Here is a 26,376-nt window from a genome sequence, read left to right as displayed (position 1 = left end):
TGCTCACACACGCGCGCACCACCGCGTCCGTATTTTTAAAAACAGCTGAAGGAATACTGTAGCACAGCACTGCGCCGGGCCACTGCTGCACTCCCAAACCCAAAAAAGCAGAGAATTAGAGCAGAGCGCCCTGAGCCCCGGTCCCTCGGGTGTACCTGGGACACGGACATCCATCTGACTGGCGGGGAAAAGGAGGACGAGTCACCGCAGGTGGTGGAGAACCCGATGGAGAGTCGCGCCGACATCGGACCCGAGCGTTCAGCCCGAGCCCCTTCGCCGTTTCCAACCCGGCAACCTCGCATCCACCTCAAACCACACGGCACAAACGACGACACAATTATTTATTTCTTTATTTTTTTAACCTCTCCGCAGAGAGTCCAGCAGTACGCCCGCCCCCCACCCCAACACACCCCAAGGTGTGCGCCCGCAATAAATCGACCCCGTGCCTGACGTCCAGCCGGCACTAAAAAAAAAAAAAGGTGTTCCTCTCATTTCCAGCGCTCTCGACCCGGGTGCCCTGTGTTATCTGGCTCCCCTTCTCAGAGAAATGTCAGAGCTAATAGGCACGTTGACGGACTCTCCGCGGAGAGGTTCAAAAAAAAAATAAAAACAATTAATTAAAAAACCTCACGGCTTCCCGTCATACTCCACTTCGCCGAGCTGTCGTATAAGTGGGCATCGCTCGCCCTGATTAACGCCCGGCCGCCTCGCAGGCTGCGCACTGCGGCCTTTCCTTCCTTTACCGCGGCTTCCAGAACTGGAGCCGAGAGGACACCCGAGCTGCGCGCGCGTCGTAGGAACGAAGACGCGAACGCGACGCGGCGCGGCGCCGCCCGCTCGGGGGCCCCCGGCTTCCGACGAGAAACCGCGGCTCTCCTGAAGCGGCCCCGCGGGCTTCGGCAGGTCCGTTAGCGGGACCCCCCCGCCCTCTTACCTCAACCCAGCCCCTCCCCCACCCCCACCAAGCCCCATCCATACCACCACGCGTTCCTGAGGGTGCACCTTGGACACAGGCATCTGGCGGCGCGGGACGGACAGACGGACAGACAGAGGGACGGACTTTCCGCGTTTCAGAAGAGGAGGCGGCTGTTCCTCGAGCGGCTTTGAGCGAGGGGATGAGAGCCAGTGAGGGAGTCGATCGGCTACAGGATGCAGGGACAGTAGAGTAGAGTGAAACCGGCTCTCTGAATGCTCCCTTACCCTCCTCCTTCCCCTGCACAGCTGCCCCCCTCCCTCTGATTACAACTTGTGGGCCAATAAGAGACGGGGGTGGGGGGGGGGGGGGTGCGCGTGTGCTTTCCTCCCGAGACACACCGCTGCTCAGTGTGGGACTATTTTTAGAACCAGCCGAACTGTGAATCAAAATACCTCTCTCCGTCTCTCTCATACTCCCTCTCTCTCTCTTTCTCTCTTGCGCTCTCTTTCTCTCTGCCCCTCTCTCCTCCACAGAAACATGGCCGTCTCCGATTGGCCAGCATCTCCACGACCAGTCCCAGTGATGCTGTGCGAGACATGTTGTGACCAAATCTACCAATTTTAGACTTCTCTGTCACCTATCACCACCCAAAACCAGCAGGTGATCACTACCCAATCACAGCACACACTGGCTATCACTGCCCTTAACACCACCCAACTCACACTGGATATCACTGCCCTAACACCACCCAATTCACACTGGATACCACTGCCCTAACACCACCCAACTCACACTGGATGCCACACACTCACACCACCAACCTCCAGCTGGCTATCACCACCAAAATCATACCAGGCCCCTGACAGGTCTTCCAATCATGAGACAACACTCATAACAAAAAACAAAAATTCCCTCGAATACTACCCATTTCCCTCAATGAGGCAGTCGCTTGTGCTATACTGATGATCACAAAGGATCAGCCAATGGAGATGGAAACAAAAACAAAAAACAAAAAACTTTGGACCTGTACAAGGACCAATTCAAGACCCTGCAGTGCTCTCATTCTTTGATACCGTTTCCTTGCTTCTAGTGAGGGATACCATATTTGCACCATAGCTTTGTGTATTGAGGCCAGTGTTCTGTTAAGGTGGCTAACAGTAAACACAATGTCCATTTAGACGACTGAACATTTCCATAACCCTTCAGTGCACTTCTTGCACTTGCTCTCGTGGGACTACACTTACCCCCTCAAAGGAATTACTGCACTTTGATCCCTGACCTTTTTACTTGTGTTTCAATGTAATTCAGTCTGGATGAGTGCATCTGCCAAATAGGAGTAAGGTCAAGATCCTCAGTACAGTTATAAAATTCTGCAATGCAGTCTGAAAGCATTTGAAAGCAATGTACTTCTGTAAAATGAAAAGGAAAACAAACACAAGAACAAATATATATACATAATTGCAAACATATAAATTTATTTCAGAGTAATTGTTATCCAGTATAATATCAAGTTTAATATATATTACACACATACACATTTAGCACTTTGACAAATGTGCAAGCAGGCAAGCCAATAATTTTGGTAGTCAAATTCCAACGTATTTTGTGGAGTTTGCGTATTTACATCTACAGCTGAATACCATCCGTACAGCCAACACACAGTACAAAATGGAGTACAATCTTAAGACAGTGCTATGGCACTGACCTTGTTTTGCAAATAGGCCTTCGTCATCAAGCTAGCTGACAAGCTAACCAAGCAACTAAAATGGCTTTCTAACGAGCTATCATCGAAGTGACAGCGGATAGCCGACAACTGATATCATTAAATTACTTGTTTTCTGGGCCTCTCCATTCCCATCATGTTTCACTAGCACAGCTCTCGTCCCCTCTCTCATCTGAGACACAGCTCAGCGGTAACCACAGCAGCATCCTCTAAGGTGAATGCCCTCTTCCACACACGTCACGGTGAGCCTAATACCTGTCTGGTTGGACAGTAGTATGGAAAAATTGAATGTTTCTTGAAAAGGGTAGAGCTGGCAGCCATTTTGTAATTCTTTTGAGTGGCCTGTCATAGCTCCTAGCTTCTAGAGGGTTAAAAAAAAGTCAGATTAAGTACCTCAGGGTACAGCAGCAATGCTCTGTCTGGGAATCAAACCTATGGCCCTCTGGTAACATTTCCAGTTCCCTACCCACTACGCCGCACATCTCTCTGCTGGAAGGTCACATCTTTCTGACAATGGCCCCGAATCCCCCCGCCCCCACCCCAGCCCACCACACAAACATGACGATGATGGCGATGCTGTCCTGACTTCAAGTGACTGACAGAGAAAAGCGATAACCAGGGAGCGAACCGGGGGCGTCTCTCTCCAAAGCAGAACAGGGCAGGACTCTCGGACTCTGCAACACATCACACACCAAACACAGGAAGAGTCTCGTTTAAACCTGCGCTCAAATAAACGGACCAGGGGAAAATGTGAGTGAGTCTATTTTTTTTTTTACTTCTCTTAGTCTGAGGCTAGACTGGATTTCCCTCATTCTTGCCACAGCAGGTTTGGGCTAGCGATGGATAATGAAAAGAAAATGTCTCTCTTTTCTTTCATCAAAAGAAAACGCAAGGCACGTTTCTACGGATAACGAGGCGTGGGAGCGAGGGTTTGGTGGCGGTTTGGAGGCATGGAGAGGCGGAGGGGGAATCTCTCGGTGTCCGATCTGACACAGAATAAAGAGTGAGGAAATCAACAGAGCATGGCAACGTGTGCAGGCAGCCAAGGAAGCTTCTAGAATGGAGAAGCGGGTCTGAGCTGCTACGGGGTAAGAAGGCAGACCAGAAGAGCTGTCACTCCCTCTACCTCACTGCATGAACACTGCCTCAACATACGCAGCAGCAGAGCTGTAGTACGCTGTAGTGCTCAGCCAATGACACTTTCAAATGTCGGGTCTGTAAAAGATATACAACCTGCCTGTAAGAGTACTGGACACAGGAATTCCTTGGATGTAGTTATGGAAACTGTAGTCAGTCCCATTCCCGGCTTCCGGTAACGTATCACTTCTAAGAATAAGAATTGCGCCAGCCGCATGTTATGCTTACAAATGTGAAAAAGTCACATTTGTTGAGGAACGACCAGGAAAACCACTACAGTCTTGGAAAAATGCCTTCCCACAGAAGTCACACAATCTGAGGAGGTGTCATTGTCGTTTATAAAGCACCTCCTTGTGCACGTTGTTGAGTAGCGTGCCGTTCTCTTGCCATGATCACGGACAAGTCCAGAGAGGTTGTGGCACACACCACTCCACGCTTTACCGTGTGTGTGCTCTCCCAGAGTACACAGTGTTTACCTCTGCTGACCAATAAGATCTGCTTAACAATAATCTTCAATCACCGCACACAGCACAGCCAGCGCCTTACTGTGATTTCTCCTGCCTGACTGCGCAGTAAACTCCTGCCTGGATGAGCAGCCATCATCTGACAGCCAAAGATACCAAACACGGACTTGACATTCAACTACAGACAGAAAATGAGCAACATCTATCCATCTTTTAATTGTCTGAATATCCATTTTTACAGCATCTGTTCAATTGCACTGGATGAGAGCAGAGTTTAGTCAAGTCTGGCAGGTATGAGCAGAGTTTAGCTGATGGTGTGATGTGGACATTAGCAGAGATTAGTTGACAGTGTTGTAGCTATAAGCATGAGTTCACAGTTGCCAGTACTGTGGGTGCGAGCAGAATTAGATTTGCTGACAGTGTGTTGTAGATGTGTCAAGCTGGTTTTATCACAGCACTGGGCAGTGAATCAGATTCAGCGGGGCGGTCATGCAAGGCAGGAGTGTGACGTGTCCTCTGCATTTCCCACAATGCACGACACGCACAGTAAATCTCAACAAGACGGGCATCCTTGAAAGGCATATTTCAAACGGCCCGAAAGACCACGTCATTAATCTTTCAAAACATGCAAAACAATTCAAACAAAAACAAAATTATAATCTCTTTAATTGCACTCTACAGCTCCACTTTATACTTCAACGGAATTAACTTTTAATTAGACGCACCACGGTGGAGCTTAAGACACGCCTGGAGAACCGCCGCGTTTCTGAGCCGCCCCCCCCCCCCCCCGGGCGGCGGACGGATTTACGCAGCCGTTCGCCGGAGCCATCCGTCAGAGCGTAAGCAGCTCGTAAACTTCAATCCCCGTCCCAAAAGCCAAACACCGAGCCGCCGCGAGCACCAAACTAGGAGAGGAGGCCCTGCGGCCGGTGAGAAACGCTGGAACCATCGGCCGAGGCGACGTACCGCGCAGCGTGCCGCGCTCATTCTCCCCCCCCCCCTTCAGAACGCAGGCGGGACAGAGCGAGCCGAAACCCCACCAACGTACTGCCCCAGCGCCCGAAAGCCTGTTCAGGTCCTTCGGACAGAATTGGGGGGCGGCAGTGAAGCGTAACAAATAGGTGGGGCGTGGCCATCATACTCTCGAGCAAGGCGGTTAACGTGAATCGCTTTAGTAAAACATGTGAAACAGCTTCAGCTGTCCAAACGGAGGCAAGTCTCTCTGGGTGAGGGGCTGCTAAATGCCCAAATGTACCGTAAATGCTAATGGAAACGAATGAACTTCAAACACGTCTTTAACTTACGGAAGGAATTTGATAGAAGCGCATTTCGTTTCTATCGCCGTGCTTTGTATCTATATATGGAGCGCCCACGGAAACCTGCCAAAATAACGGGTCGTTTACAGGAGCGATTCTCCTGCTTGAGAGGAGCATGGAGGCCCTGAATGAACGGACGAACCGCGCCGGTCAATGTGCCACATAGCGCGTGCATAGAAACACAAAATCAGGCTTATGAAGTGAACCCTTATCCTCATCCTCATAGCAGAACAACTGTAATAGCATACGCACATTATTTGGCTGCTATTAGACATTAAAACAATTTAAGATCGAATGAAGAGAACTTCCTGTTCGACTTACTGAAACTACAATCTAACGTAATGCATTTTACATTTCGTGTGCCAAACAAAGAACGAAGAAAAGAAAAACGTGCTTTGAAGTCCGCCCTGTGTAAAATGCAGCGAAATTGATGTTTCCGTTGCGACACAAACGGCTGAACACTTCCAGAACGGTCACGCACAAGTCATGAGACCCCCCACACACTGACAGCGGGCTCTGCGAACCTGCGGCCGGGAAAGCAAAAATAGAACATCGGGATAGTGATGATGTGTTGTAATGGGAGCCTTTCCGCACATATATCGTGCGTTAGCGGGGAAGTAAATGTTTGTTTCTAAACTTATCCTTTCGTGTCGTGCTAATCAAAACGTTGGTACCGAATCTGAACACGCAAGACGCACATGCCCGAAACGCAGTTCGTCTCCAAACATGTTCTCACCACCACCGTTGTGCATATTTGTACCCCCAGTGTTTGGAGGATTGTAATTTTTTGAAAAATACTCATAGCGCTTCTTTAATTAGACTGTGAGAACTGCGGCTTTGCCTTCCTAAAAGGGCACACGAATTCCATGCATACTTAAAAAGACATTCTTAACACAAACCAAACAGCCAACTGTACTTGACGATTTCCTGAGAATCTTGTCGGGTTGGAAACCCTCAAAATAATATATTGTGTGTGTCGTACTGTATATAATCTAGTCAAATACTATATATCTAATTAATATTTGTTTGTCATTTTTTCACTCTGCTAAAGATCTTAAGATACATTAAGTATTGCGATCATAATTCAACCTGCTAAAAATAATACCTGGTCCTTAGAGTCATTGGCGAGTCTGCAAAATGAAATTTCCCGTTTTCGTACACCAGCCACAAAGGATGAAAAAGACAAACACTCATGCATGCGCACACGGAGAGAGAAAGAAAAATAGAGAGAGATAGAGAGCACGAGAGAGAGAGAGAGAGAGAGCAAACCAGACATCAAAATCTCACATCCAATTCATACAGACAGGAAGCAGCAAACAAGCAGAAGAATCTTATTGTGTGTGTGAGATGCACACTGGAGTCCCAGCCTAACAGCCTCAACAACAGACAGACTGCTCTGGGTGATCTTATAAAAGCCCAAATCTCATAACTATCCCCTGCATTTCACATCGCATCTTTCACGGCTGGCATACTGTCTCACAAAACAGGAGAAAGGATGACATTTACAGTCAATAAAATACAGAGAAGAAGGAACAAAATGAGGTAAACCCAACAGCTTCATGAGAGTGGAAACATTTTCTAAATATAAATACGGTGTAGTAGGCACAAGAAGTAGCTGCCACACACTGATATTTGACATACTGTGCGTCACTATGGACAACCTTCAGAAAGAATTTTCAGTCTTGAAATCCTTGTGTGGAACTGATTTGAGGATAATAATGCATTCCTAAGTGCAGAGCTCTTTGAGGTTTCACTAGAAGCAGGTTTGTGTACCATTTGGAATCTGCCTAGTAGTTAGTTACCAGACGAAGCAACCGAACAAAGACAAACAGCACTGGAAACGCCCAGGACCACTAGCATTTTCAAAGGAACGCTCTCACCCCACTTTAGCCGATGCACGGTTTGCGTTTGCATGCAAAAAGGCAACAAGGCTCTACTGCATCACCCAAGCTACACAGTGGTGATGGCTGAGGCGACCTTTCCTGTGTTGTGAAAGGAGCTATGCATACGTGTGAGCATGATCTGTTAGTCTTATCCCAGCAGGCTCAGCGGCATGTCTTAATGTCACTGTATTTCTCCTAAAACTCAGCCCTCTCAGCAAAGCCCAATCTTAGTGACTGTCTCGCAGGGCTCAGGTGAGGATTCAAAGAGCGCTCCCCGTACCTGTATGGTTACAGTTTGATTTACAGGCTGTGCTCAGGGGGGTAAGTGCTTAAATGTTAGCAGGGTTAGCTGCGCGTGGGGTGGGCCCCCAGGGTGCGGAAGCGGCAGTGTGTGTTCCTCTGGTTAGTTGAATCAATAATAAATAAATTAGCGCTGATAATCGCACCGTTCGTTTGAAGCTAAATGCTAATAAATTCTGCCGTGTCTGTAGCGCCGGCGTCACCCCTCTTCCGCTTCAGGCCCGTAATGAGGCTGTTCAACTGCAGCTTCACAACCCGCGGTTCCTGTTCTGTGTCCACACCCGTGCGCACACACACACGCAAACGCACATGCGCACGCACACAAACACATCGAGCGTGAGAGAGAGACACACATTCACAGAAATACAAACTCATATAACCCCAAACACACAAAGACAAACACACACCCATACACACACAGATAAACACAAACGCGCGCACACACACAAAAACACACACGCACAGAGAAAGAGAGTGAGCGAGCGAGAGACACACATTCACACAAATACGAGCTCACATAACCACACACACACACACAAACACACAAACTCACACGCACGGGTGGTTCCTAAGTGTAGCGCAGTAATAACAGTGCCTTTACTTTTTCACAGCACAAGCAGATGGGGAGCTCGAAGTGACTGAGAAAAAGGTTAGGCAAGAGGTAGTAGGAAACAGCAGTAAAGAGGTACATCCCCCAATATAATTTTTTTTGGGGGGGAGAAAAGAGAACAAACTTAGAACTGGTATCAGACTGCAGCTGCAGAAAAGGCCCTGTTGCACTGCAAGTAGAAAGGGGGTGTTGACAATGATGTCATAACCACATTCCCCCCGCCCCCCATAGAGCCATGACAACAGTGAAGCATATACTGTAATAGGAAAATGGGGTGAATGTGAGTGTTCTGGGCGTACAGTGTCTCTGTAGAGACAGGTGATTCAGAGTGTTCTGGGTGTACAGTGTCTCTGTACAGACGGGTGTATGTCAGTGTTCTGGGTGTACAGTGTCTCTGTTGAGACAGGTGATTCAGGTGTTGACAGGTGTCTGAAGTGTGTTCGTGGGTGTACAGTGTTCTGTACAGATGGACGGGTCTGTGAACGCAGGGTAGGCTCTGTGTACAGTGTCTCTGTACAGACGGATGGATGCGGGCTCTCGGTGTACAGTGTGTATTGGTGAGACAGTTCTGACCCTACCTGCTCAGTGGCGGCAGGTGATTCTTGCTCTTGTTGCCTCTTCTCGATGTTATCACTCAAACATTGGCACACTCTCCTCCTCTGATCCAAGGAATACGTCTCCAAACTGAGGACACAGTCGCTGGCCTTTATAGAGAGACAGAATGACAGAGAAGGAAGAGGGATATAGGGAGAAGTGGAGAAAAGGGAAAAAGCTGTTAGAGGTCACATCAAATTCGTCGCCTGACCTTGGCATATCGTCAGCAGACCTCAGTCAAATAATTTCTGGAAATCCTTCAACCATTCAGACGACACTGCAGATCACGGCCAATTTTTAAAAAGAAACATTCATTTTCCAAAAAATATTCCTTCCAAAAAAGAATCCCTCTTTCACATACACTTTGGTTAAAAACATCTTCATTCTTTGAGAGTTAGTTAAAGTATTTGAAAAATGTATTTGACCCAGGACTGATTCACGCACACAGTCACTTTCCAGTTGGACAAAGAATACTGTCTGTTAGCAGCTTACAATTTCTGACAGAAAGGCCTTTCCTTGAAAAGCAGTCCCTTGTCTGACACTCTATTGTTTGTTAACAAATGACTTCCAGTTCAGAGAAGAAAGAAAGAAACGCAGAGGAAGATATTATACAGTTTGTGAAAAAGTATTTGCCTGATTTCCTCTATTATTGCATATTTATCACCGACTGGTTTCAGATCTTTCGACAAAATGTAATATTACACAAAGGAGACCTGAGGAAACATAAAACACATTTTTAATTATAATTTCATTTATTTAATGAGAAAAAGTACCCATATCCACTCCAAAACTTTAATTTTGTTTCTCTTCAGCTCATGACCAGTCATTCTCCTTAAGAATTTTCTAGTACAGAGCAGAAATCATGGTTCCTTCAATAATGGCAAGTCATCCAATTCCTGAGGCAGCAAAGCATCCCCACACAATCACACTACCACCATATTTGACTGCTCGTATGATGGTCTGACTGTAAAATACTGTATTTGTCTTACACCAGATAAATGGGATCTGTGTAGTCCAAAAATATACATGTTGGACTCCTCTGTCCATAGAACATCATCCCAAAAGGCTTGGATTATCCAGGTGCTTTTTTAAAAAATGTGAGATGAGCATTGATTTTTCTCTTGGTTAACAGTGGTTTCTGCCTTGCTACTCTCCCATGAATCCCATTTTTGCCCAGTCTCTTTCTTATTGTGGAGTGATGGAACACTGACCCTAGGGTGAGGCTACACAGGCCTGCAGTTGTTTGGATGCTCTCCTGGGATCTTTTGTGACTTCCTGGATTGGATAAATTTTGCCACCCTGGGAAGATTCACCATTGCTCAAAGTGTTCTCCATTTGGTGGAGTCCTAGAACCTTAGAAGTGGCTTTGTAACCATTTCCAGGCTGATATATTTAAACATCTCTTCTGGAATTTCCTTTGATCGTGATTGCGCTTGTTGAAACTTTGTGGCGACTATTCTAATGGAAAGGTTCAATATGTGCAAGGTTTAGATTCAACACGGCTGGCTGCCATCAAGCCTTGTTGTGTTCAGCTTAATACAATTATGAATTAAATATAGTTAATTGGTTAACTTTTTTCATTAAATAAATGTAATAATTATTTTTCAAACGTGTTTTGAGTTTACTCAGTTTCCATTTGTCCTATAAATATACTTTATCAAAAGACCTGAAACAGGTCAGTGAGACAAATATGCAATAATAGAGGAAATCAGGAAGGGGAAAATACTTTTTCACAGCACCGTATATCACACTACGCAATTGTGGCTATATAATGCATTTCAAACGTAATCTGAAATTGCACGTCTGCTTCTGCAAAAGTGCTTCAGTTTCATCAGCCGACAAAGCAATGCTGAACTGAACCAAGGAAGAGTGACAGAGAAAATAACAAATTCTCTCAGATATACAGATTTCCTCTACGATCCCACCTAAAGACATTTTATGTATTAAAGCAAACTAATGTCTCTGCTGGTGGTGCTGGGGCAGCAACCACACCTATCACTTGTCTGGTTATAAAAGTACAATTCTGACAAGCATTCCTCCTCTAGTAAAAATCAAACAGAGGAATGCAGTAACACAGAATGTACAGTTTATTAATATCCCAGCAAATGTTTCCAGGGCCAGCATACTGATTTCCAATTAAAGTACATCCTATCCTATTCCAAGCACCAAGGTCTTAAACCCAGTCAATAATGAATATCTTATCTTTAATGGAGGAGGAAGCACAAAAGATATCCTCGTAATCAAAACAGATAGCAGACGGGAGACAAAACCCTGCAGGATACATTGTTTCGACTTCTTGCCAAGGAACTAAACTAAAAAACTAAAAGTTTTAGGTAGCCCCTGCCCCCCCACCCACCCCGACATACAAAATGACCTGGAAGGGCCACTAGAAAGCCAAACAAAGCCACCTAATTAATGGCTGATTTTGAAGAACATTTTGTTACATACTGGTCCCAGTGAATGCAGTCCAGCATGAAAACCAGCATGAAAGCAAGACCAGAAGGTCCCCTGGGACACAAAGCCAATGTACCTTGCCCATCACAAGCCCCAAGAACCGGGTTAATATGCTACAGCACTGATTAATTAAATACTTACTCTTTCCGCTTTAATCCCGCACTGAAACATTTGTCCGTTAAATCCAATAACGTTCCTTTTCAACGTGGCCCGCGTCACTTCGGTTCCCGTGCCTCGACGAGACAGGACAGACAGGCCGCGCCCATTTCCAGGCCTTACAGTAAATCACCAGCCGACAGGGCATCGCCCGCTTCCCTTTTCTGATAATAGCGATGAATAGAAAACTGTCTACTACACCAACCCCCTGGAATTAATAAGCTGAAATGCAAACAATAAAAAATAGACACTCAACGGCCTTGCCAAGGTCATTTGGAGAACAAAGAGACAGGTACACTTGCACTTGTACTGCCATGCCACTAAGTGCCATCTTCCCTAACGAAGCAAGGCAACGATGACAGCGTACTCAGAGATTTGTTTTTATCGGTATTGTTAGTTGAGTCGATTTCCTTTTCAAAGTCCTTTTCAGAAAATGTGAGGGGGAGCAGAATACACGGATAAGCATGCACATGCTTTGTGAAATGGAGGGAAATATTAACAGAGCGGAAAGCTCTGCTTCAGCACTGATAAGGTGGACATGGGCTTGCGTGCATACGTGTACAGGAATGCACATACGGTGAATTAGATGGAAGGAAATATTGTGTGTGTGTGAGAGAGACGGGTCAATGAAAAGAAAGGGACAAAATAAGAAAGAGACACAGAAAGTGAGTGAAATGCTCTTCTCAAGCACTGGTCACGTGAAAGAAAAGTAAACCCTGCCATGCCAACTGTAATCTTCCATTCCCCATTCTGCTGTGAAATGAAGCTTCTGGTGCAGCACACACATACCACTGTGTGCGTATGCGTATCTCAGGTGGACAAAATCAAACTCTTCAATCAATAATGCAGGGGCTGGCAAGAACAAAATGGTGTCCTGCTGAAAGAGATCGAATGTAGAAATAAGCTGGATACATAGGTGAAAAAACTGTACAGCTGATTAGTTTCTATTCCAATTCAATTTAAGCTAACACGTGTGTAATATCTGTAGTAAAGCGTGGAATTCAAAGAATGACTTACAAATTAGGTAGAATAACAAATACAGCAGATAGTAGAGGCTAACTGAATAGGTAATAGAACCATTTTTATTTGAGATTGGACCAATTTTGCTGTGCGACTGCTGACAAATTACAAAATGATAACAAACACTTCAGTTATGTATGTTTCAGAACTTCAGACAGAAAAAAAGCAGTTTTAGAGTAAGCTGGCAATGTACAAATGTGACAGTTGTCTAGAAACAATGGAAGATGAAACAAGATAATTTTATTTTTCAGCCGAGTGAAACATTTCTCTTCCTGTCTGTGCGCATCTCTTTATCTTTCCCTTTCATTCTCGCGCACGACTCACATGAGCAGATATCATCCACATCGCAGTCAAAGGGCTAGGGTTCCCACCTGGGGCACCAGTGACACATCAATACATTACTCACCCAGCTCTGACTTCCTCCGAGCTACAGACACCAGTTCTGTGAACCAACACCAAGACTGCAACTATTTTTACTTCCTGTATGACTCTTCAACTGATAAATTATCAACAAACTGTCCTTTCTTAAGACCTCAATAAATAGGAACAAACACATAGGAACAAACACCCATTCAGAACACAACTTGAAGCACAGGAAAGCATCGACAGAAATAGCCAGTAAACACAAAACATTTTCACGGGTAGCACAGATCTTTTCTTACAACCACCAGTTTCGCAAACACATTTAACCAGGGCCCAAGGCTAATTCTCTCAAGAGGCAGTCCGGCTACCCAATCAGGCCACCCAACCAGTAATAAACAGAATCGATTAACTGTACACTAGAGGGGACAGCTTTAGAACAGCAACCAAAACTAACAAATGGACAATCAGAGGTGAACTTGAAATTGCTCACCTTTTAAGAGTGAGATCAGAAGAAAACACACGGAACTTGCTCGGGTTGTGTTAAACCATAGACGTGTAGAACAACCAGATCAGCTCTCAATTTTGAGTAAAATTTGGCAATTATCAATCCATCACACTTCCACTGAGAGTGCTGGGGCAGCAGGGCTCCCTGAGGAATTTTTCATTTCTTGGACTTCAAAGAGGCAAAATAATCAGATTCAATTAAAAAAATACTTTTCCCGGTTTTAATGAGCAAGAACATTATCATAGAGATTTAAAAGCACAAGTCTGCACTCTTTCAGAATAAAGTGGTAATAATAAAAACCAGCACTCAAACTGCAATGATCAGGCCAACATCCTCTGAACTATGTCATTCTACTGAATTAAACTGCATTATGTAAATAACTAATAAATAGCTAAGTTACAGAAACTTGAAAAAAATGAACAGTTTTTGTGCCATTTTTGCATGGCTGTTTAACAGCGCTGACTTAAACATCTACAACATTAAAGGACAGAAAAACCTCCACACTGAACCTGCAGGTGGTATGACGGTAAAAGACAAAAGCACAAAAGTTAGTTAATAAGAAAGAAAGATGGAGGAAGAGTGCCATGGGACGAACAGCAGGGCTCAGACAGAGGGGGGGATTTCAATTTCTCTATCGACCGCTGCAGACAGGTGCCAACATGCCCGGGACATCCACCATTCTGCATCAGGGAGTCCAAACTCAACCCCTGGAGGACTGCGGGGTCTGCTGGTTTTTTAATTGTTCCTGCACTTAAGCACTTTAAGTCACTAATTGGCTAAAGAGACTGCACATCATGTTTCCAAGGCCGAGAGAGGCTGCTGACTGAAAGGAAACCATACAACCATACGAACCAGCAGAGACTGCAGCCCAAGATCACACCATTCTGACAACTAACACTTCACAAAAAGACATATTTATGTCAAAATGAGTTCACACACAGAAAGACATCACACACTCCTCCTCCTCCTTCACCGCCACCACCTTTAGCAGTCTGCCCTCCTTTTCCACACGGTCCCTCAGTCTCGATGGCAGGGTCTCCATCGTGTCCCCTCCGATTCACCCACTGTCACTCACTGCGAGTCTACGCGTCCCTCGTACAGGAGAGACAGGCTTAAAATAGCTGATCCTCATAACAGCCATTAAAATAGCTGACACTTGTCATTCCTAGTCTCTAGGCCTGCCTCGTCCTGAGAGCTCCCCTAGGCGGCCTCTCAATTAGAAACAAGGCTAGGCCGGGCACACGGTGCTCCCAACACCGAAATAGCGTCTTCAGATTTACCTCACCCTTCACGTTCGCCGTCACTTTTATTCCTTAATCTAAAACTACCCCTCAGTTCGACGAGTTTTAATTTCGCTCCTAACAAAGGAGGCTGAGGTCATGAGCCAACGCAGTCGTGAGCCAAGCCTTCGGGTTCTCGTGAGAAAAGTGCAGTTTGAACAGCAGGGCTTCAATAAGAGAATGATGGATCGGATGTCGAGTCGCGGCGAGGGTTGCCGGGGATGCCGACAGCTTGATGACCGTGTCCGTGGAGATTAAAGGCACAGCATAAAGGCATGGTCTCATCCAAGGAGACGAGACAGCCAATCACGTGAAGTCCCGTATAGGGCTGGATGAGGGATTTGCTGGATACCAGACCATAATGGTACGGTACCACATCATACTGGATACCAGACCACGCAGCATGTCACTGCACTCAAAACCATTGCTTTGACAAGATCGTGCACCCGACAGCCTCCGATACTCATCCCTACAAACAACCAACATTAACTAAGCAAATTTTTTATCTGAAATTCAATTATACATGAAGCAGGACAGATTTTATAGGAAATCTTAGGATAGGCTAAAAACTACCTACTCTCTAATCCTAACAAATCCATGAGATTTGCTTTGAGTGCTGCGGTATGTTATAATTGGTAACGACGACACGTTCGCCAACCACTTGGCTGCCCGGCGGCTAACTTGTCGCTGGCCGGCTCCTTTTATTCCCGAGATGACAGCCTCAGAGGGAAAGAGGCATGTGAACACTTATGTACCAAGCGAGTTACAAGTCCCTCAAAATGCATTTCATCTGCAGCACTGCAAGTATGATGATCGACACACGTACCCACACTCAGCAGTACTCACACAAACACGTACAACACGTGTTAACACACTTGCGCACACATTTCTGCACATGCTCGCTTTCGCAAATTCGCGAGTACACACGCCACACCCGCCCCGGGACACTCACATCTGTACAGTCGGAGAGGAGGTGCTGCTGGAGGGAGTCTCCAGGGCGTGAAAGCCTCCCCCCCTTCGCTCTCCGGGCACCGGGTCTGTCCGACAGGTTGCCCATGGCGACGGCGGCGCAGGGCGCGAGTAAACTCCAGCTAAAGCTCTTCCACAAGTCCTCCTGGCTCTCTCGCTCGCTCTCTCGCTCTCCGCCTCCTTCCCGGTTTGAGCAAATCTGGGTTAGCGCAGCTCTTTTTAAAGCCGCGGCTAAAATAGAACACCGTCCGTCAGGTGGCGGCCCGGGGGCGACGCGGGAAACGGGTCGGGCGTCGTACGGACCGCGCAGTCGGCGGGCCGCGAGACGTGGCATGGGCGAGACCGCTGAAGAACGAGCTGCACCAAGCGCCCAGCGCGGAAACTGAACGCGCGCATTCCCGCCAACGCGTACCGCGACTGGTGGACCCCACAGGCAACGTGTGTGGAGGCCGCCCAGTTGACCAAGGGGCAAAGGGGAAGCCCTAACCCCGAGGGAGCGTGCGGCAGCACATCATCTGCAATTACAGATGGGCCAACCGCAACGTATTATTACTTACGAAACTGGGGTGCTCCTGCCCCCCGGTGCATGATGTCTCCACGGAGGATACTTAACAACTTTTTCATTGGCAGACTTTTATTTAACACTTTTTTTTATTCATCGGTTCATTCATACCCTTACTTCCTTTTTAGATGACATCAAAGTGCTGAATCTCTCACAGGAGGGAAATGTACAGCACTGGATGAGTGTTCCGCCCCTGTGGTTTAGTCCACTTCCCTGACCGCTGCCCCACACGGTCTCAAGCACAGTCATTTTTCCCCTCTGCGGGCACATCAAACAAGGTTCATTTTAACTGAAAGTCTGAAATGAGCAATGTATGAAAGACGACAATACACACAAAACATGCCATAAAGGGCGGTCGTTTCTTTGTCCGCGTTTGGAAAGCCCTGAGGCACGGCACTGGAGAAATGCATGCTGGGCCAGGACGGAGGAAGAGAAGCTGATAAGGAGAAGAGATTACATCATGCCTCTAGCCAGAACATTCTTGGCTCCGCCCCTTCTCTCAAAGGTCTAGCTGAGAGCTGGTGTCGCTGGTTACTGAACCAGGCAAACAGCTGTGCCATGTCCCCTTCACTGGTTAATGGGACAAACTTCCTTAGGCCACATTTCACAGACTGAAGAGGATTTCAATTTCTAACCTTGGGTTCGTTTTTCAATCTCAAGGAGTGTGTGCAAGTACGCTTTTGTGTGCGCGGTTGTGTCCTTGCGTGTAGGTATACACGCACATGCACGTGGTGTGATGTCACGTTGACGAATCGGCTCCTGTGAAATTCGCTGCGCGATCGGGGCATCCAAGGTGAAAACGGGCAGAAATGTGAAATTAGGCCAACTCCCTTCGCTGAGAGAAAGGGAGAGGGGGAGGGGGAGGGCGGATGAGAGACCGAGGGAGAGGAAGCGAAGCCTCGGAGGGTTTCTGTTTGAAAGCAGGGTTGTCTCGGGCAGTTTTCCCACTGAGCGGAGGATGCGATTCATCCTTTTACGCTTTCAAATAACGAGATTAAAAACAACTGCGACAACAAAGGCAGGGTCACAGCTTATGGTGCAATAAGCTCTTTGCTCCACGGACCTCCAGTATCCCAGAGTCCTCAACTCACCTCGGTCATGTGGACGATGTTGAACCTCAGTTCTTCTGTGGGATCTGCACAGAAAGAGAAAAAGACAGAAGAAGAGAGAGGGTCCTGAATGAGATGTGTTCATGAGTCCAAGGCCTGCTGTCACTAACCATCTCTGTCCAGTCAGGTGTCAGTGTAGTGTAGTGTAATGTAGTGACTGAACAATAGGATATTGAGTTGCAGGTTCAACTCCCAGGTGGAGCACTGCTGCTGTGCCCTTGAGTAAGCTACTTCACTTAAATCACTTCCAACATATCCTATGAAGAGATCAAAACCGAAGACCGATAATGTTTTTGACCAACTCAATAAATTTTATCCCACAAACAATTATTGTTCATCTAGCCAGCGCCAGTCATAGAAGTTCATTGTTGTCAACAAAAAAAATTAAAACAAGTCAGAGACATACTGTAGCTTTGGTCAGCATAATTCACCATTGCGAAGAATCTGGTTTTTGTACTTTTCACGAAACAACTTTATAATATGATAATGGTTGCTTTTTCAATAAGTGGAAAGTAGTTTGGTGCGGCACCAAAATACTGAACATAGTCCCCATCAAAAAGAACAATTTGCTCCGTTTGGAAGTAAATTTGGTAAAAAGTACACTGGCCATGTTTTTCATGATAACAGGTTGCATTTTCTGAAAATGAAAATATGTCTTTCTGAGCCAAATTTAATGACTTAAGTGCACAACTGAAATTAACAGCTTTCCAGACACAATGCTAAATCGGGTAGGAAAATGTCAAAAAGGACAATACTGAAAATGAAAATTACAGAGTTATCCTTTGAAATATTGAGCAGTATTTATAAAAAGGCACAATAATAAAGCCCTGGTCAAAGCCAGTTAAAATACAGTGAAAGAGCAGCGCATTGGGATCAGCGGCCTGGTTTGTGTGCTCTGCCTGAAGCATCTGCTCAATGCGGCGAGGCTGTGCGGCTGGCAGGAGCGAAGCAACTCAACATCGCCGCTGATCGCTGGGTCACTTTCACAGATGGTCTGCACCTTCTGCAAGTCTCGCCCACATCCCTGCATGAACTGTCACAGCCTGCGCTTCCCTTCAGGTGCCAGCAGAGGGGGGCCTCGTTCGTCAGGAAGACTCGGCTAGCGGGCGTCGCGGAAGGTCTTCAGAAGCTGTTGCCGTCTCCCTTCACCAGTGGCACGTGCGGACCTTGCCCAGCTTGTGCATAAAAGCTGGAGCATTTCCAGCTCCGGAGAGAGCGAAATGAGGGAGTAATCTGTGCATTAAAGCTGAGGATGTGGACTTCCTTAATTTAAAGATGTAGGATTGAGTGGTAATCTAGCGACCCCTGAACTATGGGACCGAAGGAGTCTTCAGCACTGAAAATAAACTGGGTTATGCGGTGAACTTTGACCCCCATGTTGCAACTGGCCCTCACCGACAGCCCCCATACGCCTCACGCCTTCCTGCCTGGCTTTCCCACGCTGCCTCTGTGGGAGGTTGGGAAGGTCACCGGAATCCCCCCGCCTCCCCCGCCCTCGCCCACCAGGCCCTGTCCCGCTGTACATCGCGAGCCTCGCGCCGCTGCCGTGTCTGCGGGGAACAATGGCCCCCGCGGCCGCTCGCGGCCCCGCCCCGCGTCCCCAAAACAAAGGGAGGCTCCTCGTCCAGCAACCAGCCTGGCGCCTCTTTCCTGAGCCGAGCCCCCGAACCGGCAACAATGGAAGGGCGGGGTCACCTCCAAACACGCCCATTAAGAAAAACATTCACATTAGCGCACGCGGACGCACCGTGAAACACGAACACACACAAGCACACACGCGCACGCCGTGTAGAACCATTAAGAAGTTAGCTCTGCTGTGACTGCCGCTTTGTTGCTGTGCATTCACAGTTTTAAGGAGTGACTGTGTCTTTTCTGATTTACTGAAGTTGGCTGATTTCCTCCCAAAACATTGTGTGATAGCTTTGAAGTACTCTCATACATCAGATGGGCTCTCTCTCTCTCTCTCTCTCTGTGTGGGCGGGCATGAGAAGAACAGAGGTTACGGAGTTAGAGGCTGTCCCTGTGAGGGAGTGTGTGGAGAGGGCGTGGCCGGGGGCGGAGCCTCACCGTCCTGCAGGCGGAGTTTGTGCAGGTACAGGGGGTTCTGCAGCACATTGCAGCGGCCTGGCTCGTCTTCACGGGTCAGCAGCAGCAGGTCGGTGTAGATGAAGACTGTCACCTATAGGGGGAGATGCAGAGGGCGGGGTTAACACCTTAAGGGCGTGCTACTGGGCATTGTATGTGGGTCGGCTTCAAAACTTTACAGCCTCATTCGCTGCTGTCCATGGAACCTCAAGAAAATACAGAAAATCACCAATTACACTAATCTCACAAACAAGCAAGCAAGCAAACAAAAACACACAATCAAACACACACACACACACAGCTCAATTTGTCTTGACAGGGTGGTTCATGAAGAGTTTTAATATTCACCCCAGTTATCCTGCCATAGCCTCTCTACAGCATCGTCAAATGAAGAGTTGGCCCTGCTGGCCTATGGCAGACCCAATGCAACATCTCCTCCATTCAAGATCTCATGTGCTTCATTCACTAAACCCATTTCTTCCAGATCTTTGGGAAATGAGCGGAATCCCCACTGGCTGGTCACGGTAACGTGCGAGTTCAGCCGCAGCCCAGCGGGTGAGTTGAGCAGGCGTACAGAGGAGGCCTGCTGGAGCGTGTGACTTTGGAGGAGACAGGGCAGGGCACGCACTCCAAGCCCAAACCACTTTCCTTCCTGCCTTTTTCTGGAGTCTCTTGGCAGAGCTGCTGGTGTGTCCTGTCACTGGAGAATCCAACAAAGGGACAAGAAAAAGCTCATTGTTCCAGCCCAGTTTCTCTCCTCTCCACCCCGCCCCCTGATCCCCACGCTGAACCACGGCTCAAACAGAACCCTCGCTCAGGCCGAATCCTTCTTTGTATAGAACGCAGCATGGGGCGAAGCCCTTGTTCAGACGGAACCCTGCTTCAGATGGAACCCTTGCCCATATGGAACCTTGACTAAACTGCTCGCACAGAATATGGCCACTAAAAGCCTGCGTTGTTGTTAAATGCGGATTTAAATACATACAGACACACAGCTTATATTATCACTAATTGTTTACTGCAAGACGATCATGCCTTTCCCATGACTGTGACAAGACATGAGTTGCACAAGGTGACAGGGTTTGGGCACTAAAAGCTTTGTAGCAAAGCTTTTACCTACTTTTTTCCTAAAGTGTCCAAACAATTTAGATGTAAATGCCAGACTAATGAAGTAAGAGTGCCTGCATTTTTTACTTGTTTGTAAATTAACCATTTCATATATTTTGGAGCTCCAGTAATTTAAAAAATTTCCTTGCCTGAAGAATCGGCCAGCATGGTGACAAATGGTGTTACAAGCGGCATCACACCACTAGATTTCTGTTGGTGATCCATGGACAATTTTTTTTTCCTGCACTTTTTTCTTTTTACCAGAGAAACGTATAGAATGAAGTGTGGACTGGTGTTTGTGAGCTGAAGTGTGACTGTTGTGCATACTCTGCACCGCAGCAAGCTGAACAGGCAAGCCAGTGGCAATGGAGGAGTGCTGGCTATGAGGAAGAGACCCTGGTAAAGGGGGAAATAGGGACACAAGGCAGGGAACCATGAGACTGGTGGACTTTGGAACTGGGGGTGCAGCCAGAGCCCACTGAGTGGAGCGGTTTGGATTCTCTTTAGCCAATGTGAGCCAGCGTAGAACTGGTGCAGTAGCCATTCAAGAGCACCCACAGGAATGATGAACACTGCCCAGGAAGAGCACAGCTCAAAGGGGAAGCAGCTCAGAAGAACTGGGATGCTGCTGTGATTGCAGGAGTGGCCAAGGGAGCAGGGAAACCAATGACCCCCAGCCTCTGGTGGGGGTTTCAGGTGGCTGGACTGGTAGTTGCCTAAGTAGCCTGAGAGTGGCAGGTATCCAGCAGACTGCAGACAGTTCTCAGTACTTTTGTGATGACGCTTCATCGCCTTTTGTTACTGAATCTCACAAACTGTCTGAGAATGCACCACTGACTTCCCTTCCGGATATTGCTTGCAGCACGATTGGGTACACCGCAAAGGTCAAACCGCACCGCGGTGCTAAGCCAACGGAGGGCAGGACGTTTGGCATGGTCTGCAGGGCGGCAGGCTCAGAAGTCATGTACAAAAACCCCGCTCCTGCAGGGGGCTCCGTCCCGTCACGTTACTCTCTCTGCTTCCTCTCCTTATGAGTAAAACAATAGTGAAAAATTAAGAATGCAAAAAGGAGGGAAGACTATCTGCTAAAAAAAATGGAATACCAGCACGGAGCGCAACCTCTGGGTCGCATGGAGAACTTCCATTGAACTTACGGCCTCTGATGCCGTCTCACAGACTGCTTGCCACACGCTCCGTTTCTGATAGCCAAAGGCTGCACTGTTTTTATGGTTCGTGGTTTTGGCTCATTCACAAAGTGAGCACCAAAGTTAACTGAAAATAACCAAACTGGTCACTGGTCACTACTGTCGAAATAGCTTACCACACAGCAGTTTTAGCAGACAATGTCTATTATAAAAAACTTGAACTAGAGAGTGGACACTTGCATAATTGTTCAAAAACAAGTTCATAACTTACGCAAACTTGGCCAAGTACTAACAAAACCGTAGCTGCCAAATATTTTTATACCTTCCTCACAGGGGCAAAGAAATAACCCAATAAGTCGAAGTTGGAATGAGAAAGTCTTCGGAATGTGTGTCGCTTGAGGATACCTGCTATTGGTCTGACCACAGCGATCACTCAGAAGAGAGGAGGAAAAGGAAGCAAGAAGATTTCTTTTGTCTCTTCTATGGTGACAGGCCTGGGAAAAGAGTGGGCTGACCACGGGTAGGGCTGGCAGAGATGGGCGCCCCCTTGACCCAACAAACTCTCCAAGCCCCCCCCCAACCTTTTTTTTTTGCCCAGCTTGTCCCAGGCCTCAGGCTCGCAAACAAACCCCCTCACCTTCCTCTTCGCAAGAACGTACTTCCTTTACACAATATTATCACAATGGCACCGCTGTGCCTGTGCCCGAAAACATGCTGAGAAAACACCCCCCCCCCTTTTCCCTGATTGGACTGTCCTGGCTTGTCTCTCCATCCGACTCACCCCCCTCCATTTACAACCAGCCTGCATTTTTCTGACATTCTGGGCACTTGAAAAGGAATGAGGGTAAAAGAAGAGGAGGAAGAGGCAGCAGCGATAAGAAAGGTGGTCCATGGGAAAGGAGGAAGGAGGAGGACACCATGCCCGCCGCGACCGCCATCTTTGCAATAAACATGCTGAAGTGCTAAACCAGACACCAGCACGCGATTCCTTGCGGAAAGAGTGCTGCTCAACTCACCAAACAGTTGATTTGGCTTACTGGCTTCAAAAAAAAAGGCTTCTCATGTTTTAATGTGCCTCAGTTGTGCAAATATTTTCATCATATCCTGGACACCCACGGGGAAGAGCAGACGTTCTGCAGTGCTAGGATGTTCACGTCGGCCGGACAGCACTGTGACTAAAGGAAATACGCCGGCGTAAATACTCCAAACATTTGTGTTCGTATCGTCCGATCGTCCGTCGACGACCCTATCAGGAATGTAACCATAGCAACTCCACGCGCTGTAGAAATATGCAAAGGACACGTCTGACTGTAGGGCCAACGGGAGCGATGACAAACAATCGCGAACAGGTTGCGGTTCGGTGCGCAGTATCTTCATAAAAAGACACGTCTGACTTAAACGAAAGACAGCAGGGCACATGGACGACCACACCGGGGAAAACCCCAAACAGAAAACACAGAGAACGCCCCTCTCATCTGTCACCGCTTCTCAGAACTCAAAGCACACGGCACTGACTGCAAGCATTTCTCCCTCAGTGATACAATACTCTAATTGGCTTAGTCCAAGACATTGTTATTGTAGATCAAGCAGTTACAGTGATTACAGGAAACAGATTTGCTTTAGAATTGCCGGCACAATAATAATGTTACAGGGCCTTTTCGTCCCACACGTATTTGGGTAAAGTCCAAGCGCTCAGAATTACACAAACACAGCATGACTCTACCTTCATTGGAAATGATTAAATCTGATGCATTAATGCATATCGGAAAGAGTGTACTTTCATGAGACCAAATTGTTCATTTGGCTTCTTGGCTTAAAAAAAAAGGACATAATTCGGCAAAAATAATTTGTCCTGCCATCGCAATTGCTTATCGTCCACATGTTTGACAAGTGCACGAGGGTGTGTATGGGAAAACGCACCCTTATCCCTTTCTTTATTAGAAAAAGTCCCATGCGTCACGTACGTACAGTACCACAAAAAAACGCAGAAATGCATGAAATTTTAATAACCCAATCCAGAAGGCCCCATTGGAGCTGAAGAGCCCATTCTTTAACACTGTACTCATGTCCTCAGCAGCATGAGCGTCCAGCTGGACTTCCTTCCCCGGACAACACTGCTGCCCTGCGGGACTCCGCACTGGCTACCTCACACATTCCAGCCCGCTCCACGCTTTTAATGTGGAAAATAACAGGACGCTTTATGCAGCATACGCAATGCGGTTACTCCCTGTTCCATCTGTCTGAGCTACAGGGTACCAAAAAAAAACCCCAATCACGTCACACCTCAAAATTCAAGTTACCCATCGCCATTTTCTACATACATATACCATGAAAAGCAAGACGGGGGAAAAAAAACAAGTTCTGTAAAAGATGATGCACTCCAGCCCTTGTGAATAACTTATTGATCCAGACAGAAGGACAAAAAAGCATGCTTACGTGCCAGCATTATGCCGTGTACAGAAAATCTCTTTGGACAGACTGTTTTTCAGGAACGTTAAAATGATATTCTCTCGCAGTCCATTCCTGATGGTTCTCTGTAATTGTATCCTGTGGGCACAGTCATCTCGATGCTCTGCTGCCCAACTCGGGCTCACACAATTTTGAGGCCTTACTTGCACTTCAACAAAAAAGGCAAGCCAAAATAATTCTGCTGTCGACTACTCTTTCAGGACAAGGTAGAACAACAGCAAAACACTTTCTGCTGTAAAGGGCAATAAAGGTTTTTGGAAAAGGCTCAAAAAATGTATTTTACATTTACGCAATTTGGGAGCAAACGTGCAAACATGCACGTGCACAAACGCCCACGCACACATGTGCACACACACACACACACGTGCACACACACACACACACACACACACACACACACACACAGGAGTGAAGACGGCAGCCCACTGAGCAGTTACCTTGACAGACAGGTGCCTGCTCTCATGCAGAACCATCTCCTCCGACAGCACCAGCGTTCGCGACGGGCTGCACAGGTCCAGCGGCTGCAAGACAGATGCGCACATCAGTAAACTACAGTCCCCATGAATACTCTAGAGTCACAGCAGTCCACAAGAACCAGATCAATAGACTGCAGTAAGTACAGGCTGCATCAATACACTACAGTTCACATCAAAACGCTGTCACAAAGGCTCACACCAAAGCACTATGATCCACATAAAAACACTGCAATCTATTTCAAGACACCGTTATTATATTCCATGTAAGGGAGGCTCTCTTTAGGATCTCTTATGGGCTGGATGAAGAGAGAAAGAGAGAAAGCAATACCGGGAGCGTTTGTGATAGCAGTTCCATGGCTAAAACACGTAGGCTAGCAGTGCGCCTCGCCGCAAGGAAGCTCTTTCTAAGCGAGGTGAAGAAAGTGACTTCAGACACTTCTGCTTCTGAACCACAGACAACAGAAGCACAGAACCACACTGCTTTCTCTCAGCCAATAAGGGCGAAGAACAGCTCTGCTCTTCATTGTCTTTTTTATCTTTGGTAAGCAAGTCAACAGGAAGTAAGACCACCAGTCAGCAGAATCAACCTTCCCCCTCCCCACAAACAGACCACCCCAAAAAAATAATGGCTTTTATCTGATGAAAGTGCAGCGCCTTTTGCTTTCATTTTGATACACGGCAAACATTTTATTACAATTTAAACTGAGGTAACTGCGAGGGAAAACTGCAATAGGAGTGAAAGTTGCATCCGTTTGCTGCTTAACCACTTCTCATGTATGAAGTCAGCAGCAGGCCTACACAACCTAGCAGGTGTTCTAGCTGCGTTCAAATCCCTCTTTAAGGGGGGATTTCCTCTCAGAACTGGGCAGTGAGACTCATTATTAGAAAAACCAAACTGCATATTATCATTAATTAAAAAACCGCAGATTAGCATTAGGAACAAAAACACATGTTAGTGCTACAGATGAAACTGCATGTAAGAGAAAACCAGACCTGCATATATTACCATTAGAGATATGAGGACACCATTAGTGTACTAATGGAACCTTGACTTTGGGGAAAAAAACATAAACTCAATATGCAAATTGCTTACTTATAAAAGGCTTGTGATCTTTATAAACATTAGGGCGAAGCATTATAGGATTGCTAGTCTCCCTTTTTGAAGGGGCGTGGCCTGTCCTTGGGATCCAGCGTGTGGTTTAGATGGTCATTGACTTGCATTAATGCATTCGTATTGAACTGAAGTCCTTGGTTTCGAATAAAATCAGCGACAGAAGCTAAAAATAGCATAGTGTACCGCTCCATTGCGTTTAAAGGGAGAGGCAGGAAGGTCTGTGTGAATGAGTGTGAAAGGAAGAGGCCTCTGTACTGTACCTGTACATAAATAGGGAATATAAGGATTTTGGGTGCCAGCTGTACGTAGGTGCCGTAGGTAGAGTGGGGGAGGTGGGAGTGGACCACAGTGCAGTTCTGGTAATTGGCGAAGTTCTGCTGGTAGCCAGCAGGGGGCGCCTCTTTGGCGGTCTTGGCGGTGCTGGACCGCCGCAGGAAGGTGGTTCTGCCCTGGCTTCCGCTCCCTTTCTGGGGCGCGCTGTCCGTGTGGATCTCGCTGAGCGGGCGGGGGTGGTAGAGCCTCCCTGTGGGCGAGAGAGAGAGAGAGAGAGAGCTCCAGTCACGATACAGCCCGAAGCGGAGGCGGGTTACAGCTCGGAGACCGCACCCCGACCGCTGAA

The 26,376-nt window shown here is 47.1% G+C and overlaps 1 protein-coding gene across 3 annotated transcripts in view; it reads right to left on the bottom strand.

Annotated features, from left to right (window-relative positions):
* LOC135265185 (regulator of G-protein signaling 3-like) overlaps positions 1–26,376 on the bottom strand; it is a 126,642-nt gene that overhangs the window by 53,286 nt on the left and 46,980 nt on the right. For all 3 annotated transcript variants that reach the window (XM_064354568.1, XM_064354569.1, XM_064354570.1), the window contains 5 exons: positions 26,018–26,280; positions 24,605–24,688; positions 19,429–19,540; positions 17,344–17,387; positions 8,928–9,053 (listed from right to left, as the gene is read on the bottom strand). In XM_064354568.1, the coding sequence (XP_064210638.1) occupies positions 8,928–9,053; positions 17,344–17,387; positions 19,429–19,540; positions 24,605–24,688; positions 26,018–26,280 (629 nt within the window). The remainder of the gene's footprint in view (positions 1–8,927; positions 9,054–17,343; positions 17,388–19,428; positions 19,541–24,604; positions 24,689–26,017; positions 26,281–26,376) is intronic.

The sequence above is a fragment of the Anguilla rostrata genome, chromosome 10 (genome assembly GCF_018555375.3).
Source record: "Anguilla rostrata isolate EN2019 chromosome 10, ASM1855537v3, whole genome shotgun sequence".
Classification (NCBI taxonomy): Eukaryota; Metazoa; Chordata; class Actinopteri; order Anguilliformes; family Anguillidae; genus Anguilla; species Anguilla rostrata.
This window is presented reverse-complemented; position numbering and strand designations above follow the sequence as displayed.